Raw genomic sequence first — 17194 nt, 5'->3', positions numbered from 1 at the left:
TTATTAACACTTCTTCCCTTTGCCCGCTTTTATATGCGTCTTCTACAATGAATGCTATTCGCCCAATGGTCTTTTCAACAACTTCCCATGCATCACAAGATCATAGTAACTCCAACTTGCAAAAGGCATCTGACCTGGTGGATATCATCCCCTCAAGTCCATCAGGGCAGACCTTTTGTTCCTCCTGCCCCGGTTGCCACGGTTACATCGGACGCCTCCCTGATCGGGTGGGAGGGCATTATCAGGGCAGAATGGTCCATGGCACTTGGCAACCTTTCGAATACCATCTGCACATAATTGTCCTGGAGATGAGAGCGGTGCTTTTAACGTTGCAAGCCCTCAACGACTCTCTTCCCCTGGGAACTATTGCAATCCAAACGGACAATATGTCCGTAGTGTGGTATATCAACAAACAGGGCGGAACCAAGTCCTATCCACTATGTCAAGAGGCTCTCAGACTTTGGCAATGGGCAATCTCTTCTCAGCGGTTTCTGATAGCAACGCATATCCCCGGGAAATCCAACATCATAGCGGACAGATTGAGCAGAGCTATTCTCATGCCTCATGAGTGGTCTCAAACAATCAGTGACGGAAGAGATTTTTCAGAAGTGGGGCCTTCCTTGCTGCGACCTTTTCGCTACACCTCAAAACAGCAAATGCCCCGACTTCTTCTCTCTCTTCCCCCTTCCAGGCCATCCCCCCAGAGATGCTCTAACCCAAGATTGGCCCCGGGGACTTCTTTATGCCTTTCCCCCCTTTCCGTTGATACCTCAGCTAATTCAGAAAGCAACCGCCTTGAGAGCCAAGTTGATTCTCATTGCCCCTTTTTGGCCTCGACAGATATGGTTTCCGTTCCTACATCGTTATCTCTTGGTACAGCCATGGCATCTGGACCCGGTTCCAGATCTTCTGACCCACCAGTCGGGGCAACTGCACCAATCCATACCTTCTCTCAACCTCACTGCTTGGTTGCTCCACTTCCATCCTTAGCCAGGCTTCCTATGATTTCTAATCCCATCCGGGATATCATAGTAGCTTCCCTAAAGTCTTCTACCAGAAAGATTTACACTAGTAAATGGTGACGTTTCTCTTTCTGGGCAAAAGCTAGGAACATAGACCCCTATACTGCTCCGATTCATTCGGTCTTGGACTTCCTAGCTGAGATTTTTCATTCAGGATCCTCTTCTTCCACAGTGAAAGTTCAACTGGAAGCCATTTTGAATTTTCATATAGGCCTTTTGGACCACAACATTATGTCACATAAACTTTGCAAGGCATTCCTTCGAGGTATTCTTTTTACTTAAACCTCCGATTAGAGACCCCCCCCACCACAGTGGGATCTAAATTTAATTTTAACATCCTTGATTCTTCCCCCTTTCGAACCTGCAGCTGCCTGTTCTTTGAAATTTCTTTCTTGGAAGACACTTTTTCTAGTCGCCATTACTTCTGCCAGGAGAGTATCTGAGCTTCATGCTCTCTGCATTCCTCCTCCCTATTTAATCTTCCACAAAGACAGAGTTTCTCTAAGGACTAATCCGTCTTTCTTAGCAAAAGTGGCATTGCAGACGAACCTAAATCAATCCATTGATCTTCCAGTGTTTTTCCCGAATTATTCTGATAGAGCGGAACAAAAGTTACATTGTCTTGATGTTCACCGCCAGCTCAGATATTATCTGGACAAAACTAAACTTTTTAGGAAATATGATCAACTGTTTCTATCCTATGCAGAGAACAGGAAAGGCCTTCCAGTTTCCAAGGTGACTTTATCTAGATGGCTGTCTTCTGTGATCACTTAAATTTATCAGCTCAGAGGCAAAGAGTTGATTTCTAAGCCAAAAGCCCATTCTACCAGAGCTCTAGCTACATCGACAGGTTTTCAAGCTAGACTTCCAATAGACACTATTTGTGCAGCAGCCACATGGGCCTCTCCTCATACCTTTGTTTCACATTACAAATTAGACTTGGCCTCCAGAGACAGAGCGAATTTTGGTTCCACCGTTCTCAAGAGTCTGTTCCATTGAGCCACCCAGGATAGAGGTGCTAGGGACGCGGTCCCATCCAGCAAGAATGAAGGCGAGATTGACAACTTAACATTTAGAAGTTATGTACCTACCATAACGTTCCATGTTAGTTGTCTTCTCTCGCCTTCTTTCTTGCATCCCGCCTTCCATCCCCCTAGCCTGGTCAGACCGAGAAGATTATGCATCTTCTATTAAGAGGTTTTATTCCTTTTTCTAGCTATTCAGTTTCTAGTGTCACTAGATTAGGTTGATCCTTTCTAGAGGATTATGATGTTATTTAGTATTGTTACTTTTCTTCCTCCTCTACAGTTGGAAGAAAATATTACTATTTCTTTAGCTACCAAACGAGATCTGGGTAGTCTTTGCCTTGCATCATGGGATATAGGGTTGCCTCGAGCTGGTAAAATTAGCTCTCGAGCTTAGCAAGTGCCGAGTCGGAGCCGAGGATCGGCTCTGAACCCATCCAGCAAGAAAGAAGGCGAGAGAAGACAACTAACATGGAACGTTATGGTAGGTACATAACTTCTAAATTAATTCAGTGACTCAGACTACATTTCAGAAGGATTGCTGTCAGCTAAGATCTTTGTTACTGTGGGAGGAGTTAGTTGTTTTCTTGGATTACAGATTTGACTCGCTGACCTGAACCAGTTGGCACAGACCCTACCCCCCCCCCCCACACACACACACTCTTTGCAGACCTTAGCTGACTGTATCTCACTCCTAGCACATGTCTTTCCCTCTGCAGGTGACTTGTCAGACCTCTTTAAAACACTGGAAGTTGTGCAGAAATTTAGAGGACTTTAGACCTCCCCCAACCAAAAAAAAAGGGGGACAGAAATCCTGCTTTCTCCTGTGAATTTTTGATACCCTTCCTTCAATCGCACAGTTCCTAAAGATCACAGAAAAATGCCTTTAGATGTTTGTCTGCAGTGTCTTAGGGAACTGACATCAAGTGCACCTCATACACACACACACACACACACACACACACACACACACACACACACAGACACACACTGTATCACACAATTAATGTCTGCACGGTCTGATGCACAGGCACTTAAGATCCCAACTCCGTATCGACAAATTTAAATTTCACTTTTCATGTAGATGGTTCCAAACCCAGAGACTTCCCATACTCTGAAACAAACTTCCCATTCATGTCAAGCAGAGCACATCACTGGCTCTCCTTAAAGAGAAATCTTGATGAGTGGATGGGCAATAGGAAGTTCACCCCGGGGATCACTTCTGTGGCCTTGCTTGACAGGGGCACTGGTAACTAACTTTGGGTGGCAAGATGCCAGGGAATCTTCTTGGCCTAGGTTTATGTAGACTCCAGGGCCGTTAGCCTAGTACACACCTATGAACCTATGGCAATCGGACCTATTTCACTCACTAGGGGTTCTACAGAGAGAGAGACTGGGTCTTAATGTCTTCTTTCTGATACAAAGCCCCCCCCCCCCAAAAAAAAAAATTATCAGAAAAAAATGCCTTTTTACTGCTTTTGCTGTACAGTTTGGTAACTCCAAATAATATCACCCCCCCCCCTTGATAATAGGGAAAGTGCTCAGGGAAGTAAAAATTCACAAGGAAAAAAAAAAAAAAAAAGAACTCTATAGCAAAATGTTGCTGGTCTGATCACTGTAGCAGGAATGCAGTAAGGCACAGTTTTCCTCTCCTTAAACACAATTCACTGGTCTCCTCCCAAATGACACCTAACCGAGCTGAGAGATCCGTTAAAGGAAAACTGTTACCTCTCTGCTTTTAAGGAGTAGTAGTAGGGCATGGGTGGTTAGGCATTACCTGCTTGCGTGTGCGTGCTGGGGGGATTTATGCTAATGAACAACATGATGTTTTGCACATGGGTTCCAAAGTTTCATTATTTCAATGAAAAGGTTATAGGCTTACATGTTCAGCTTGACACCAGGATAACAACTTTGCTAGTACAGTCACTGAACAAACTTTTTTTTATTTTTAATTTTAAAATTAGTTTCATAGTGATTATTTTCAAATAACTCCTTAAAATGTATTTTATTTTTATCTGGGCTCCCATAATTGAGCCCTTATACATGGAGCTGAGAGCTTGACATTATCATTTTTGGCATTTTGTATTTTTCTCATAAAACATTTTTTAATCATTGGTTCTTTCGTAAGAAACTTGGTTAAGTAAATTGACCGAGTAAGCTCAATCTTTCTTTTCTATCCTTCAGTTTGTCTGTTGTGCTGTATAGACCCTGACAAACCACTTTTTAGTAGGTCCCTCCTAAATTCATTTAACTATTCTTTACATGATGTTCTTCATGTTTCACTGTTGCAGTCATCACATTTCGGGTTATCTGCTTGCAGTCGGCCTGATTATCAAAGTCTTGGGTCCTGCGTCGGTTGCCGTCTCATCTTCCATGACATCAGGTAGTCAGGGGTATAAAGCATGCAGCCAATGCCATTACATCAGTCTTTCTTGCCATGCGGTGCCCGAAGCAGAAGCAGTTCGCAAGTGCCGGTCGGCCGACTCCTGAAATTTTTGTTTTCGAGTTTCAGAACCAAAGTCTTCAACTAAGCTAAGTACCCCATTGGGGAACCTTTTTCTTGCTCTAAACCGATGTCAGTAAAAGTTAACAATTGTATTTCTTGTGGAAAGCAAATATCTCATAAAAATTTTCATTCGTACTGCATACCTTGCTTGGGCCCGGACCACGATGTACCGCACTGTTGGTTTTGTGCCTTACTCACACCTCTATTAGTCGTCGGTTTATTTACGTTTCTAAATATTTTGGTACTCTGTTCAATTATCCAGAAATGGCTTCGGTAAACCACTTGTCTACTGACATTCTGAAAAAACGCAAAGATAAAGACAGGGACAGACCACATAGGTCCAAAGCTGCTGATGACACTTCTCCTAAGCTAGTCGCCAGTTCGCTGGTACTCCAGTGATGCGCTTTCGTAGCCCCTGATACCTGCTACTTCAGATTCGCAGGCCTCTACTGAGACCCATTCAGAGTCTGGTATGCCGCGAGATGCTTCGACTGTGAAACCTGTGGATGGGTCCGGAGCCGCTGTGCAGGCACCGGCTTCTGAGGGTGTATTCAGGCCTACTGACTTGCATATAAAAGTGACGCCATCTTCTTCTTTAAGGCCTAAAACTCGATCCATGCCTAGAAAACTGACGCCCAGACTGCATGGTCAGGCCCCTATGCCTAAAAAACAAATAAGAATGGCTGAAGACCTTATTAGTCTAATCAGGGAAAGCCACCCTTCCCCTTCTAAGAGACCTAGGACTGATTTTTCCCTCTGATTCTTCTGATCCGGACTGTGAAATTTCTGTTTCCTCTGATGACCAGGATTTACCTTTATCTACCTATGAGGATTCTGATGCAGAGGACTCCATTCCCTCTGCCTCCCCTCCAGAGGATTTTTCTTTCGGTGAAATCTTGCATACTCTTAGGAAGCATTTTCGCTGGGAAAGCCAGGATTACTCTGACTCCAAAAAGAGGCTTGGGGATGTCTTACTCCTGCCTCAACACAGGCCTTTAGCTATCCCTCCTGTACTGGACATTGTTGATGATGCCTTCTCGGAATCTAGCCTGGCCCCTGACTCTTGCCTCCTGCTCCCAGAATACCTGATAGGTATTACAGGGTTCCTGATTCTCACAAGTTCCTCTTTAAAAATCCTACTGCGGATCCTGAGATCATTTCACAGGGACCCAAGGGCTTTAAGGCTACTACTGCCAAAAATTCTACCCCCTCTTATAGAGATTCCAGGGTGCTGGATAGATTGGGTAAGAAGGTATACACTTCTGCAACCTTGGTCATTAGGGCCTTAAACTGCCAGTTTCATATGTTAAAGTATCAGCAGCATATTATTGGATTGCTTAAACGGAAAATGAAGTTGATTCCTGACTGTGCTGAAAATTAAGATTTACAGGATTTTAATACAATCTGCTGAACAAGTTGGAAAACGTACTTTGCAATGTGGTTTTGATTCATTAGAGGTATCTTGCAGGGCTGCTGTCACTGGGTCTGTACTTGGAAGACATACTTGGCTTATGGAGCAATCCTTGCCAGATCATGTTGAAGCTAAATTGCTGGATGCTCCCTTAAACCAAGACCGCTTGTTTGGCAACAAAGCAGAAGTAGTACTTAAAAAGATGGAGGATAAAACTAAATCTATGCAAACTGTTAAAAGATTTCCTGCAAGTACAGCCTCCCAGATTAAGTAGGCATTGGCCCTCTACAAATTGGTCCTTTCCTGCCTCTTCCAGGACTTCAGTCCAAACCCAGAACCAGCAGAGCACCCAGTCTTCAGTCCCAAGGTACTCACAGGACTAAGCAGTGGGGGGCACCCACTTCCAAAGCAGGGGATAGTAAGATTCCCCCCTATGGTAAACTGTCTCAATGACTTAACTTTAAACCTTCCAAGCCCTGCATAACTGACTGACTGTTCCTTTAGGAGGAAAGATTGCCCTGCAGGCAAAAAATTGGGAACTCATTACCCAGGACAAATGGGTTTTAAATATAGTTTCCCAAGGATACAGATTCCACTCCACTCCTTACCAACCCCAAGCGGTTGGCCAGATCTACCCCCAAATCAGTGGGCAGAGGCTCAAAAGCAAGTTCTCTCTCTCTTAAGCATCAGGGCTATTCACCCTGTCCCAGAAGAAGAATGGGGACAAGGTTTCTACTCAAGACTTTTCCTGGTACCCAGAAAAGACAATTCCTGGCTTCCTATCCTGGACCTGTCTATCCTAAACACATTTTTGGTAATCCCAAAATTCAAGATGCTAACTCTTCATCAGCTGCTTCCTGTGCTAGGCAGAGATGCCTGGTTGGCCACACTGGATTTAAAGGAAGCCTACCTGCCCATCCCAATAAGGGAATCCTGCAGAAGATACCTACGCTTCAAAGCAGGCTACATGCACTTCTCCATTCTCTGCACTGCCCTTTGGCTTAAGTGCACCTACAAGCTCAATTCCTGCCAGGAAAGCTAAATACACTGGCAGACTACCTAAGCAGAAATCTCATGGACCCACCCGAGTGGAAACTGGAACAAAAGATATTCAGCATGTTGTGAAACAAATGGAGGAGCCTAGAGATAGACCTGTTTGCCTCCCCCCAGAATTACCAATTGGACAAATTCTGCACAAGGACTCCCCACAAACAAGCTTGGAAAGTGGATGCCCTGTCCTTCACCTGGAAAAAAAACTATCAGTTTATGCCTTTCCCCCTCTTCCTCTCCTCTCCAAGGTACTACTAAAGATCAAACAGGACAAACCCAGGACAATACTGATTGCACCAGACTGGCCACGCCAACACTGGGTACCCCCTCTTGTGCAGTGTCACTGCTGGCACCATGACACCTGCCTCAGCCCCCTGCCCTGCTGTCTCAGCAGGATGGCAAGATTCTGCACCCACAGCTTTAAACCCTGAACCTGGCAGCCCGGCTAAAGTCGGCCGACGCGAGGCGGATCGGCTCTCCGAACCCACAATAATAAAATAACCAAGTGAGATGAACCTCCATGGAGCGTTATGGTAAATTACCTGATCTCTCCATTAGCATCCCTCAGTAAGCAAGTGATGGATGTCATTCTGGAGGCAAGGAGGCTTAGTACTAAAAAATCGTATGCTGAAAAATCGAAAAGATTCTGTTCCTGAAGCCAAACTCAGGGGATGGGCACAGCAGCGCCCAATTTACCTCAGATTCTTCAATACTTAACTGAAATGCTGCACAAGGGCCTTTCCTTTTCCTCCATCAAAATTTATGCATCAGCCATTTCAGCTCATTACATTACAGAACCACCCGTCTTCTCTCATCCACTGCTGAAGCAATTCTTTAGAGGGGCCAAAAACATAAGACCACCCAGGAGAGCCTCTACTCCAGCCTGGGACCTTAACTTTGTATTGGAAAAGCTCACTCTGTGAGCCAGCTGCAAATGCAGAGTTGAAATTCTTTTCTTGGAAAACAGCCTTCCTTCTAGCCATCACTTCAGCAAGAATGGTGTCTGAATTACAGGCCCTCATGGCAGTGGCGTCTTTCATCATCTTTCATGCAGACAGGGTGTCCCTCAGAACCAATCCCTCCTTCATGCCTAAGGTGGTATCCAGTGTGGCCCTTAATCAGTCCATTCAACTGCCAACCTTCTTTTCTAATCCACAGAACAAAGGGGAACTAATACTGCACTCCTTGGAAGTGCACAGACAACTTAGATTTTACTTGGACAGGACTAAACCTCTCAGGAAATCTGAACAGCTGCTGGTTGCATTTGCTGCAGGGGCAGAGGGGAAGGCCATTTTAAAGCAAACCATTTCTAAGTGGATAAGCCATTGCATTAATTTCTGCTATAAGCACCATGGAAAACCTACCCCACAGGGGATAAGACCACATTCAACCAGGGCTGCATCTACCTCTACAGCCCTTCTCAGAGGTGTCCCTACCAGGGACATCCTAGACGCTTCTACCTGGAGTTCTGTACATAACTTCACCAAGCATTACCACTTGCCAATTTTTTTCTAAATCCAGAGCTGGTTTTGCCACTGTAGTCTTGCAGGGCCTGGTAGCTGGTCCTAATGCTATCTAATTACCTCCTCCCATCCGTAGCTTTGGGAATCTACCCAAATGTGATGACTGCAACAGTGAAACACAAAGAACATAGTACAGTTGTGTACACTTACCATAAATGTAGATGTTCGAGTGTATTCACTGTTGCAGTCTTGGTTACCCTCCCTCCAGCCCCCTGACTTCTATTGACTATACCTCTGTTCTTGTTTACTATGCTTTAAAGCTTTTTGGTGTATTTGCATTTTTGTTGGCGGTGTAACCTTGTATATAATTGCTTCCCATTATGGGAGCACCTGACATCTGGGGCAAGAAAAACTAATGTAATGGCATCGGCTGCATGCTTTATACTCATGATTACCTGACATCATGGAAGATGAGACGAGTAAGCGACACAGGACCCATGACTTTGATAATCAGGCCGACTGATGGCTACTGCAAGCAGATAACCCAAATGTGATGACTGCAACATTGAATACACTCTAACATCTACATTTATGATAAGTGTACACAACTGTACTTTAGTTGTGGTGCAAAGCTACTTGTTATGAACTTTCAGAACATGTGTGCTTTCTTTTTGGTCCTGTTTTATCTCCTGTTCCTGGTGTGTGAGTTCCGTCCTGAGTAATAGAACAAATAGTAACTTAGGAATCATGTTTGTTTCATCTTGTGCAGGGTTTCGGTATCTGTTACTTTTGCAGAAAAAAAGAGGACTTCAGAATGTAAAAATACAAAACAACTCTCAACTATCTATTTTCAATTCCTACCTTTGGTCCATTCCTCATAATATATATATTTTTTTTTTGGCAAGTCTCTGAGGATTGAAGGCACTAAATAATGACAGACTATTTGAATTTCTGGCTTCATATCCTTCAGAAAATGCAGGTCAATGCAAAACCCGCTACTGTTACATTTTAAATATTACTCTTATAAACTTTTTCCAGATTTCTTGTGTCAGAAGATTGAGAGGCATGGCTGCTGTTTAACTTAACCAGATTAAAAAAGTTTTGCTAAGACTGTGTCCAAAATGTTCATATGGCAGCTTCAATTTGGTTGGTAGTGTGGGGGATGGGTTGGGGTTGAACGTTTTAAACATTCTACATCAGCTAAGGTTTCTGTTAAGCTGTACTTGTAAAGTATGGTGTCTAATGCAGGTTTACAGCTGTGGTTTAAAACAAAATAGTCAGACTAAACCTATTTCATTCCTTTTGCTTAGGCCTTACCATCTGACATGGTAGTAGTAGGAGTCTACTGTGCTGTCATAGCAGTTGTCTTTATCAGTTTGAAAACTGTGAATTATCGATTACATCGAGCACTAGATGAAGGTGAGATTGTAGAGCGGAGTCGGAGTGAACTGGCAGAGAGAGGAGCAAAAGCAGAGGAAGCAGACGACTCGGCAAAAAGAGAAGATAGCAATGGACCAGGGTAAGTGACCTTTACTTGTTTGTACTTGTTTATTTGGCTGCTGCTGTTTTTAGAGTGGTTTTGTAGAGAAAACTGTCTTAATTCTCTATACAAGTACAGTACTACGTAAACAAAGACAACACACAGGCAAAAATACTACCAAACACTATTTTGGTACAGTTTATAAATGAAAAATAACGAAGCATGAGATCTTCCAGACATATTTGGAGTTGCTAATCTTGTATAATTTCATATGTAGTTTCAGGTTAAATGAAGCTGTTCTGCTAGTCCTCGTACAAGATGGCAGTATGGGAATTTGTAGTTGTAAAGAGAAATTTTTGAAGTGTGACCAGAGAAGTAGCTGGCTCAACCAACAGCCTGTACTGGTCCACAAATCAGTGCACTACCTGTGTAGCTCTTCAAGTGAAGAGTGTAAAAAACAAAAAACACACACACAAAAAAAAAAAAACGGCCGTTCCTTCTACAGCTGCACACCTACCAGATGCATGACATGCCACCCCTCCCTCCTTCTTGCTGCAGTCATTCAAGTCACATGTCCCAACCTTCCTCTTCCACATTTTATTGAAAAAAAATATTTTCTTGTAAACTTCAGCAAACTGCTTGATACAAATGTAGCAAACAGTTACTACAATTTATACCAATTCTGCATGAAATGCTGCAGCATTGTGGTTTTAGTAAAAAAAAAAAAAAAAAAAAAGGATTTTTTTTTAAACTGTAGCAAGCTGCTTGCTACAGTGTAGCAAACATTTGCTACAGGTTAGACTGCGCAGAGTGCTACAGCACAGTAGTGAGTGACTTTAGTATATCTTTAAAACCTTTTGAGAGGGTCATGGTAAATTTGTATCACATTTGGGGTTTACCAACCTTCTCTGTCATTGTTCTCTGCCAGAAATGTCACCATGTATCCCTCAATTCCCGACTTTCTTTTTTCCCAATGTTGGTCATTGCACAAGAATCCCATATAAAGTTAGCATTGCTGGATGTTTAACTTATGGGTCTTACTATTTAACTTCCCTTTTTGATTCTAGACTAGTTTTGGTTGTGTACTGCAGAACACTCATTGACCTTTTATTTATTTTTTTTAAGAAATTTTGGGTGTTTTCATGTAGTTGTGGTAGTACAGTTTCTATTATAAACAACTGATGTGAAGTTGTTCAATTTCGCCGTTCATTCATCACTGATGGGTTCGGAGCCGATCCCCTGCTCCGACACGGACGACTAACAAGCTCAAAGTTCTCCAGTAGCTCGAGACCCCCACCCCTTATCCCATAATGCACTGCTGGAATTACCTTGGATCTAGTTTGCCGCAGCATGGATCTCTTAGTTTTCAGCTTGGCTCGAGACTTTATTGGGAGTTTTTCAACTTTCAGCAAGTTATATTTTCACGTTTTATGTACTTTGTTCTATTCATAGTAGCAGATATACTAGTTAGTAAATAGTATCTTTTTCTGTGTTTTTACCCCTTCCTCAGTATTCTGTCTTGCCTTCGGCCTTTTGGCCTTAGGATTAGTTAGTGTTCCCCTTTGGGACTATCGTTGGAGGTCTAATTATTGTTTGTAGTTATTAGTTGTTGGTGCCCCTTTTTGGGCTGTGTGTATGTTTGTGTGAGTTACTTAGAACAGCTCTTAGTTAATCAGTGTGCTTGAGTTGTGTAATGTCTGAAGATAAGGACAAGCATCCAAAGTCTGGGTTTAAGAAGTGCCCAGACTGTGGACAGAAAATGTCATTCACAGATGCCCATGTGCAGTGTGTTTACTGCTTGTGTGAGGTACATCTGCAAGAGTCTTGCAGCATATGTCATTCCTTTTCCACAAGAGTGTTAGCTGAAAGGTAGAGGAAATTGATTGATAGGGGTATCATTAAGCACCCCTTTTCTGAGGCATTGTCTGACCAGGATGGAGCCAGTAAATCATCCAAATCTTCTAAGTCTTCCACTGATTCTAGATCCAAGAAAGGAAGGAGGTCAGAAATTGTAGTGACTTCAGCTCCACTGCCCTTTGAGCCGACAGTCTGCTCTTTTTGGAACCGAGACACGGCCTTGGAACTGGTTACCGAAAAACCTCCTATGTTGCTCCAATCGGCTCCTTCTGTCCACTCTTCCAGGTCCTCTGTCAACTTATCTGATCTGGATATGGACTGGCTGGTTCAGAAACTCTTGAAGGCACCAGGCCTAGTTAAATTGCTGTTGGCTCCGACACAACCGTCTGAGCCTAAGACTACTACCCTTGAATTGTTTGCTCCTCCTCCGAGCCATATTGGACCTTCGGAACCAGAAGAGGCTGACCTGATGATTGGTGATCCCTTGGAGCAGACACCTGCTCCAGTGTCATCGGCTCCATCTGCTTGGACTTTCTCAGCGCCGACCGGGGACTCTAGGAGCCGACACTCTCCGGTCGGGTCCGGGGAGGATAGCTGCACCGACTTGTCGGTGCCGACTCTTCCTCTCGGGGCCTCTGCTTGGGTGGGCTCTGCTCCTACCTCTGGCTCGGAGCCCATGGCTTCGGTGCGGGGGGAGATCACGGCTCCATCGGAGCCATAGACTCCTTCTCATCGGAGCTGAGGTACTTTCGATGCCATGAAGCGAGCGTCGTCTCCCAAGACTTCCTCATCTCAAGGTCTGGCCTCTTCTTCCCCTAAAGTGCCTGTGTCTGTTTCTGTTTCCTCTGGTCCTCCCAAGTGTAGAAACCCAGAGCTTCAAGTAGCCCCACAGGGCACTCCCTGCTCTTCTGAGACCTCTCCAGAAGTTTCCCAGGAAGAGATTATGCAAGAGGAGGGAGTCATTTGGACTCCCCTCCCCCAGGAGTCTTATCACATTGGGCACCGACCTGGATGAATCAGAAGGGTCCCCCATATCCCCCTCTGAGGACATTTCCTTTGCGGAGATTCTTGAAATCCCTAGACAGAGGGGCAATTACCAGTTCAAGAGCCCTACTGAGGACGAGTCGGTTCTCCTGAAGGTGTTTGGGTCTCAACCTTCCACCTCTTGGGTATCTCCGCCCTACGATGAGCTTATGGATCTGGTCTCTCGTAGGGTGTGGGAGTCTCCAGAATCTATGGAACCTGTTCCCCGGAGGCTTAATAAGTTTATTTCAGCCCTTGTGGATAAGTCCTTTTTGACGAAGGGAGTCCCTTTTGATGCCATGGTGGTGGTGGCAGCCACCAAAAAGGAAATGTCTGAAACTTCCTCATCTATCCATCCTCCTAATAGAGAATCTAGGATCATGGATAGATATGGGAAACGCATGTTCAGTTCAGCGACTTTCTCACTCAGATCACTGAACTACTTGACACATTTTACCAGACTGCAGAGAGATCTCCTTAAGGAGTTGGGAGATACTCTTCAGGGTGCTGTAGCTTTGAGTGTATCTGATAAGATTGCCACTCAGATTTCTACCCTCCATGCTTCTTGTATCATAAGCAGCTGATGGTTCGAATAGAGCCGCAGGTACAGGAATCGCTCTCCATAGGCATGCCTGGATGCGACTCTCTTCCTTCGCGGAACCCTTCAAGTCTTCGTTTAATAATACCCCTTGTGATGGCTCCTCCTCGTTTGGGCCAAAGGTGAAGGAGACTTTAACCAGGTGTGAGCAAGAAGGAAAGACTCGTCTGCCATCGGAGTCTGTTTTTCTACCCCCACTGGACCCTTTCCCAAAGGTCAGAGGGGAGGAAAGATGTGGTTCTGGAAAGCCCAAGGAGCCTTTCAAGACACATGTGGAGAGCCCCCCTCCAGAGGCAGAGGAGGGGGTTTCAATGGAAGACGCCCCCCTCGCGGCAGAGGGGGTCCGCAACACCAGGGTGACAGAGATCACTTCTCTGGTCAGTCCTACCAGCGCTCCTGAAAGGAGGCCCGCCTGTCCTACTCTGGAGGCAGTCGGGGTTGCTTATCTTTGTACCCCAAAGCCTGGCTAAATGTAACAAATGACAGTTGGGTACAAAGTATCATTTCCAGAGGGTATTTCATACCATTCTCCATCCAGCCTATTCCCGTCAAAAAAATCCCAGACGTTCCACCTAGTCACATAGGACAAGCAGCAGTAGAGGTACGCCGATTGCTAGAAAAAAGTCATCCAGTCAGTCCAAGCAGACCAGACAGGATTCGGATGTTACTCAAGGTTCTTTTTGGTTCAAAAGAAAACGGGGGACTGGAGACCCATTTTGGATCTCAGCAGGCTCAACCAATTTGTGAGAAAAGAGAAGTTCCGAATGGTCACACTACAGTCCATACTCCCCTTGTTGGGGAAGGACAATTGGATGTGCTCCATCGATCTCAAAGATGTGTACTACCACATAAAGATGGCCAGACCATCCAGAGATCATCTGCGCTCCCTGCTGGGAGCCAATCATTATCAATGCCGAGCTCTGCCCTTTGGTCTCACTACAGCCCCCAGAGTGTTCACCAAGTGCATGGCAGTAGTCACGGCTCACCGGAGGCGTCTAGGATTCCAGGTGTTTCCGTATCTAGACTGATGGCTCCTTACCTCCACCACCAGGCATCAACTTCTTCAAGCGAGAGGCTACTCTGACATTCTGCGATCAGCTAGGCATTACAGTCAACTTCGAAGTGTCTGCCTTGTTGCCATCGCAGCATATCGTTTTTATAGGGACAGAACTAGACACGTCAACCACCACTCTCCGCCTTCCGCCAGAAAGAATCTGTATTCTTCGCCAACACAGCATGTCCCTAATATCAAAGAGCAGAGTACCAGCAGCACAGGTATTGAAAGTTCTAGGATTAATGGCAGCAGTGATTCTAGCAATCACCTTAGCAAGGATGCATATGAGAATCCTTCAATGGCTTCTATTCACGCAATGGTCTTACCAAGAACTTCCAATGAGTCGCATGATCCTGATAACAAACTCCTGCAAGAAGGATCTTGAGTGGTGGTTGATGTCGCTTTTCGTGTCACAATAGGATGTCCTTTCATGCTTCCCCCTCCAATTACCACTGTGACCACGGATGCTTCCCTGATAGGGTGAGGGGAGCTATTTCAGGGAAAGACTGCCCAAGGCACATGGACAGATCAAGAATCACATCTGCATATCAATGTCCTGGAGATGAGAGCAGTACTTCTAGCATTGCAATACTTTCAGGACTCTCTTCCTCTAGGGACAATTGCAATACATACAGACATGTCAGTGGTCTGGTATCTAAACAAACAAGGCGGGACCAAGTCTTCTCCCCTTTGCCGAGAAGCCCTCGAGTATGGCAGTGGGCACTGTCATTCCAACGCTTTCTGTTGTCAGTGCACATCCCAGGCAAATCCAACGTAATAGCGGACAGACTAAGCAGAGCAATCTTGTTGCCCCATGAATGGTCCCTCAAACAAGAGATTGCAGACAGGGTCTTCCGCAAATGGGGGCCAGCCTTCCTCCGACCTATTCGCCAGTCACATCAACAACAAATGCAGAATCTATTTTGCCCTAGTTCCCACACCAGGTCACTCTCTGAGGGATGCTCTTGTCCACGATTGGCCCCTGCATCTCCGCTATGCATTTCCACCAATTCCCCTGCTATATCCAAATTCTTACAGAAAGCAAAGTCACTGGGACGGACAATCATCCTCATAGCCCCTCATTGGCCTCGGCAGATTTGGTTCCTGTTTCTTTGTCATCATATTTTGGAAGATCCATTGATCCTGGACCCATTTCCGGACTTGTTGACACATGCGTCAGGGGATTTTCACCCGTCATTGCAGACACTGAAGCTAACTGCTTGGCTGCTCCAATTCCCCGCATAGCCGGGCTCTATAATCTTTCCCATGATACTAGTCCGATTTTGTTGGCTTCCCACAAACCTTCCACCAGAAGATTGTATCGTAGTAAATGGAAGAGATTTTCCATTTGGGCTTCTTCCCACAACATTGACCCTTATCAAGCGCCATTATCTTCTATCTTAAAATTCTTCAACAAAGGAACAGCGGCAGCTACGGTACAAGTACAATTAGCTGCTATATCTAATTTCCATCTAGGAATTGATGGTTTGTTTTGAATATTATTGCTCACCAATTGTCTAAGGCTTTTCTAAAAGGTTCCTTTCACATAAGGCCTCAAGTGAAGACACCTTATTCCCTCTGGAATTTGAATTTTATGTTATTTAGTATCGTTCTCCCTCCTTTTGAGCCTGCATCATCTTGTGAACTAAAATTCTTGTCATGAAAAACTATCTTCTTAGTAGCCATCACTTCAGCCCAAAGAGTGTCAGAGCTCCAAGCCTTTTCCATCAAGCCCCCTTACATGGTCTTCCATACTGACAGAGTATCTCTCAGAACTAATCCATCCTTTTTGCCCAAAGTATGATGTTCATCGTGTTTCACTGTTGCAATCATTACACTTCGGTTATCCTGCTGGCAGGCTACCCGCAGTCGGCCTGAATTCCAAAGTCCTGGTCCCGCGTCGGTTGCTGTCGCCTCTTCCCTGACGTCAGTACGCCAGGGGTATAAAAGATGCAACCGACGCCATTTTCTTCAGTCTCTCTTGCCGCGCGGTGCCCGAAGCAAAAGCAGTTCGCAAGTGCCGGTTGGCAGACTCCTGAGATTTTCAAAATCGAATTTCAGATCCGAAGTCTTCAATAAAGCTAAGTACCCCATTGGGGAAACTTTTTTTCTTGCTCCAGACTGATGTCAGAAAAAGTTAACAATTGTATTTCTTGTGGGAAGCCAATACCTCATAAGGATTTCCACTCTTACTGTATTCCTTGCGGTCCTGACCACGATGTTGCTAGTTGTCGGTTTTGTGCTAGATTTAACCAATGCACTATTAAGCGTCTGTACGATTTTGCTTTTCATTATTTTGGAAGAAGGTTTAACTACATAATGCCGTCGGAACAACCGACAACCTGAATTCATAAAAAACGCAAGGATAAAGACAAGGACAGGCATCCAAGGTCCAAAACCGACGACGAAGCCTCTTCTTGGCCAGTCGCCAGTTCGCCGGTGCTCAGTGAGGCGCTTTCGCAGCCCCTGACTCCCGCTACCTCAGAGCCACAGGCCGCATCCGACTCCCACATGGAGGTGCCTAGGCCTCTGGAGCCTCAAGGTGTTGGGCCAACGGAGATTTAACCCTTCAGATGGGTCTGGAGCCGCTGAGCAGGCATCGGCTTCTGAGGGTCTTTTCAGGCCTACTCAACTTACCATTACAACTACAGCCAAGACTAAGCCGACATTAAAGATAAAGAAGCAAGTACGGCATTCACCTGGAC

At 45.0% G+C, this 17194-nt stretch overlaps 1 protein-coding gene across 1 annotated transcript in view; it reads left to right on the top strand.

Annotated features, from left to right (window-relative positions):
- PCNX1 (pecanex 1) overlaps positions 1–17194 on the top strand; it is a 3150868-nt gene that overhangs the window by 188949 nt on the left and 2944725 nt on the right. Inside the window, exon 2 of the mRNA XM_044073489.1 lies at positions 9788–9996. Coding sequence (XP_043929424.1) covers positions 9788–9996 — 209 coding nt within the window. The remainder of the gene's footprint in view (positions 1–9787; positions 9997–17194) is intronic.

This window comes from Protopterus annectens, chromosome 6.part0, assembly GCF_019279795.1.
Source record: "Protopterus annectens isolate FY-2018-M chromosome 6.part0, PAN1.0, whole genome shotgun sequence".
Classification (NCBI taxonomy): domain Eukaryota; kingdom Metazoa; phylum Chordata; order Ceratodontiformes; family Protopteridae; genus Protopterus; species Protopterus annectens.
This window is presented reverse-complemented; position numbering and strand designations above follow the sequence as displayed.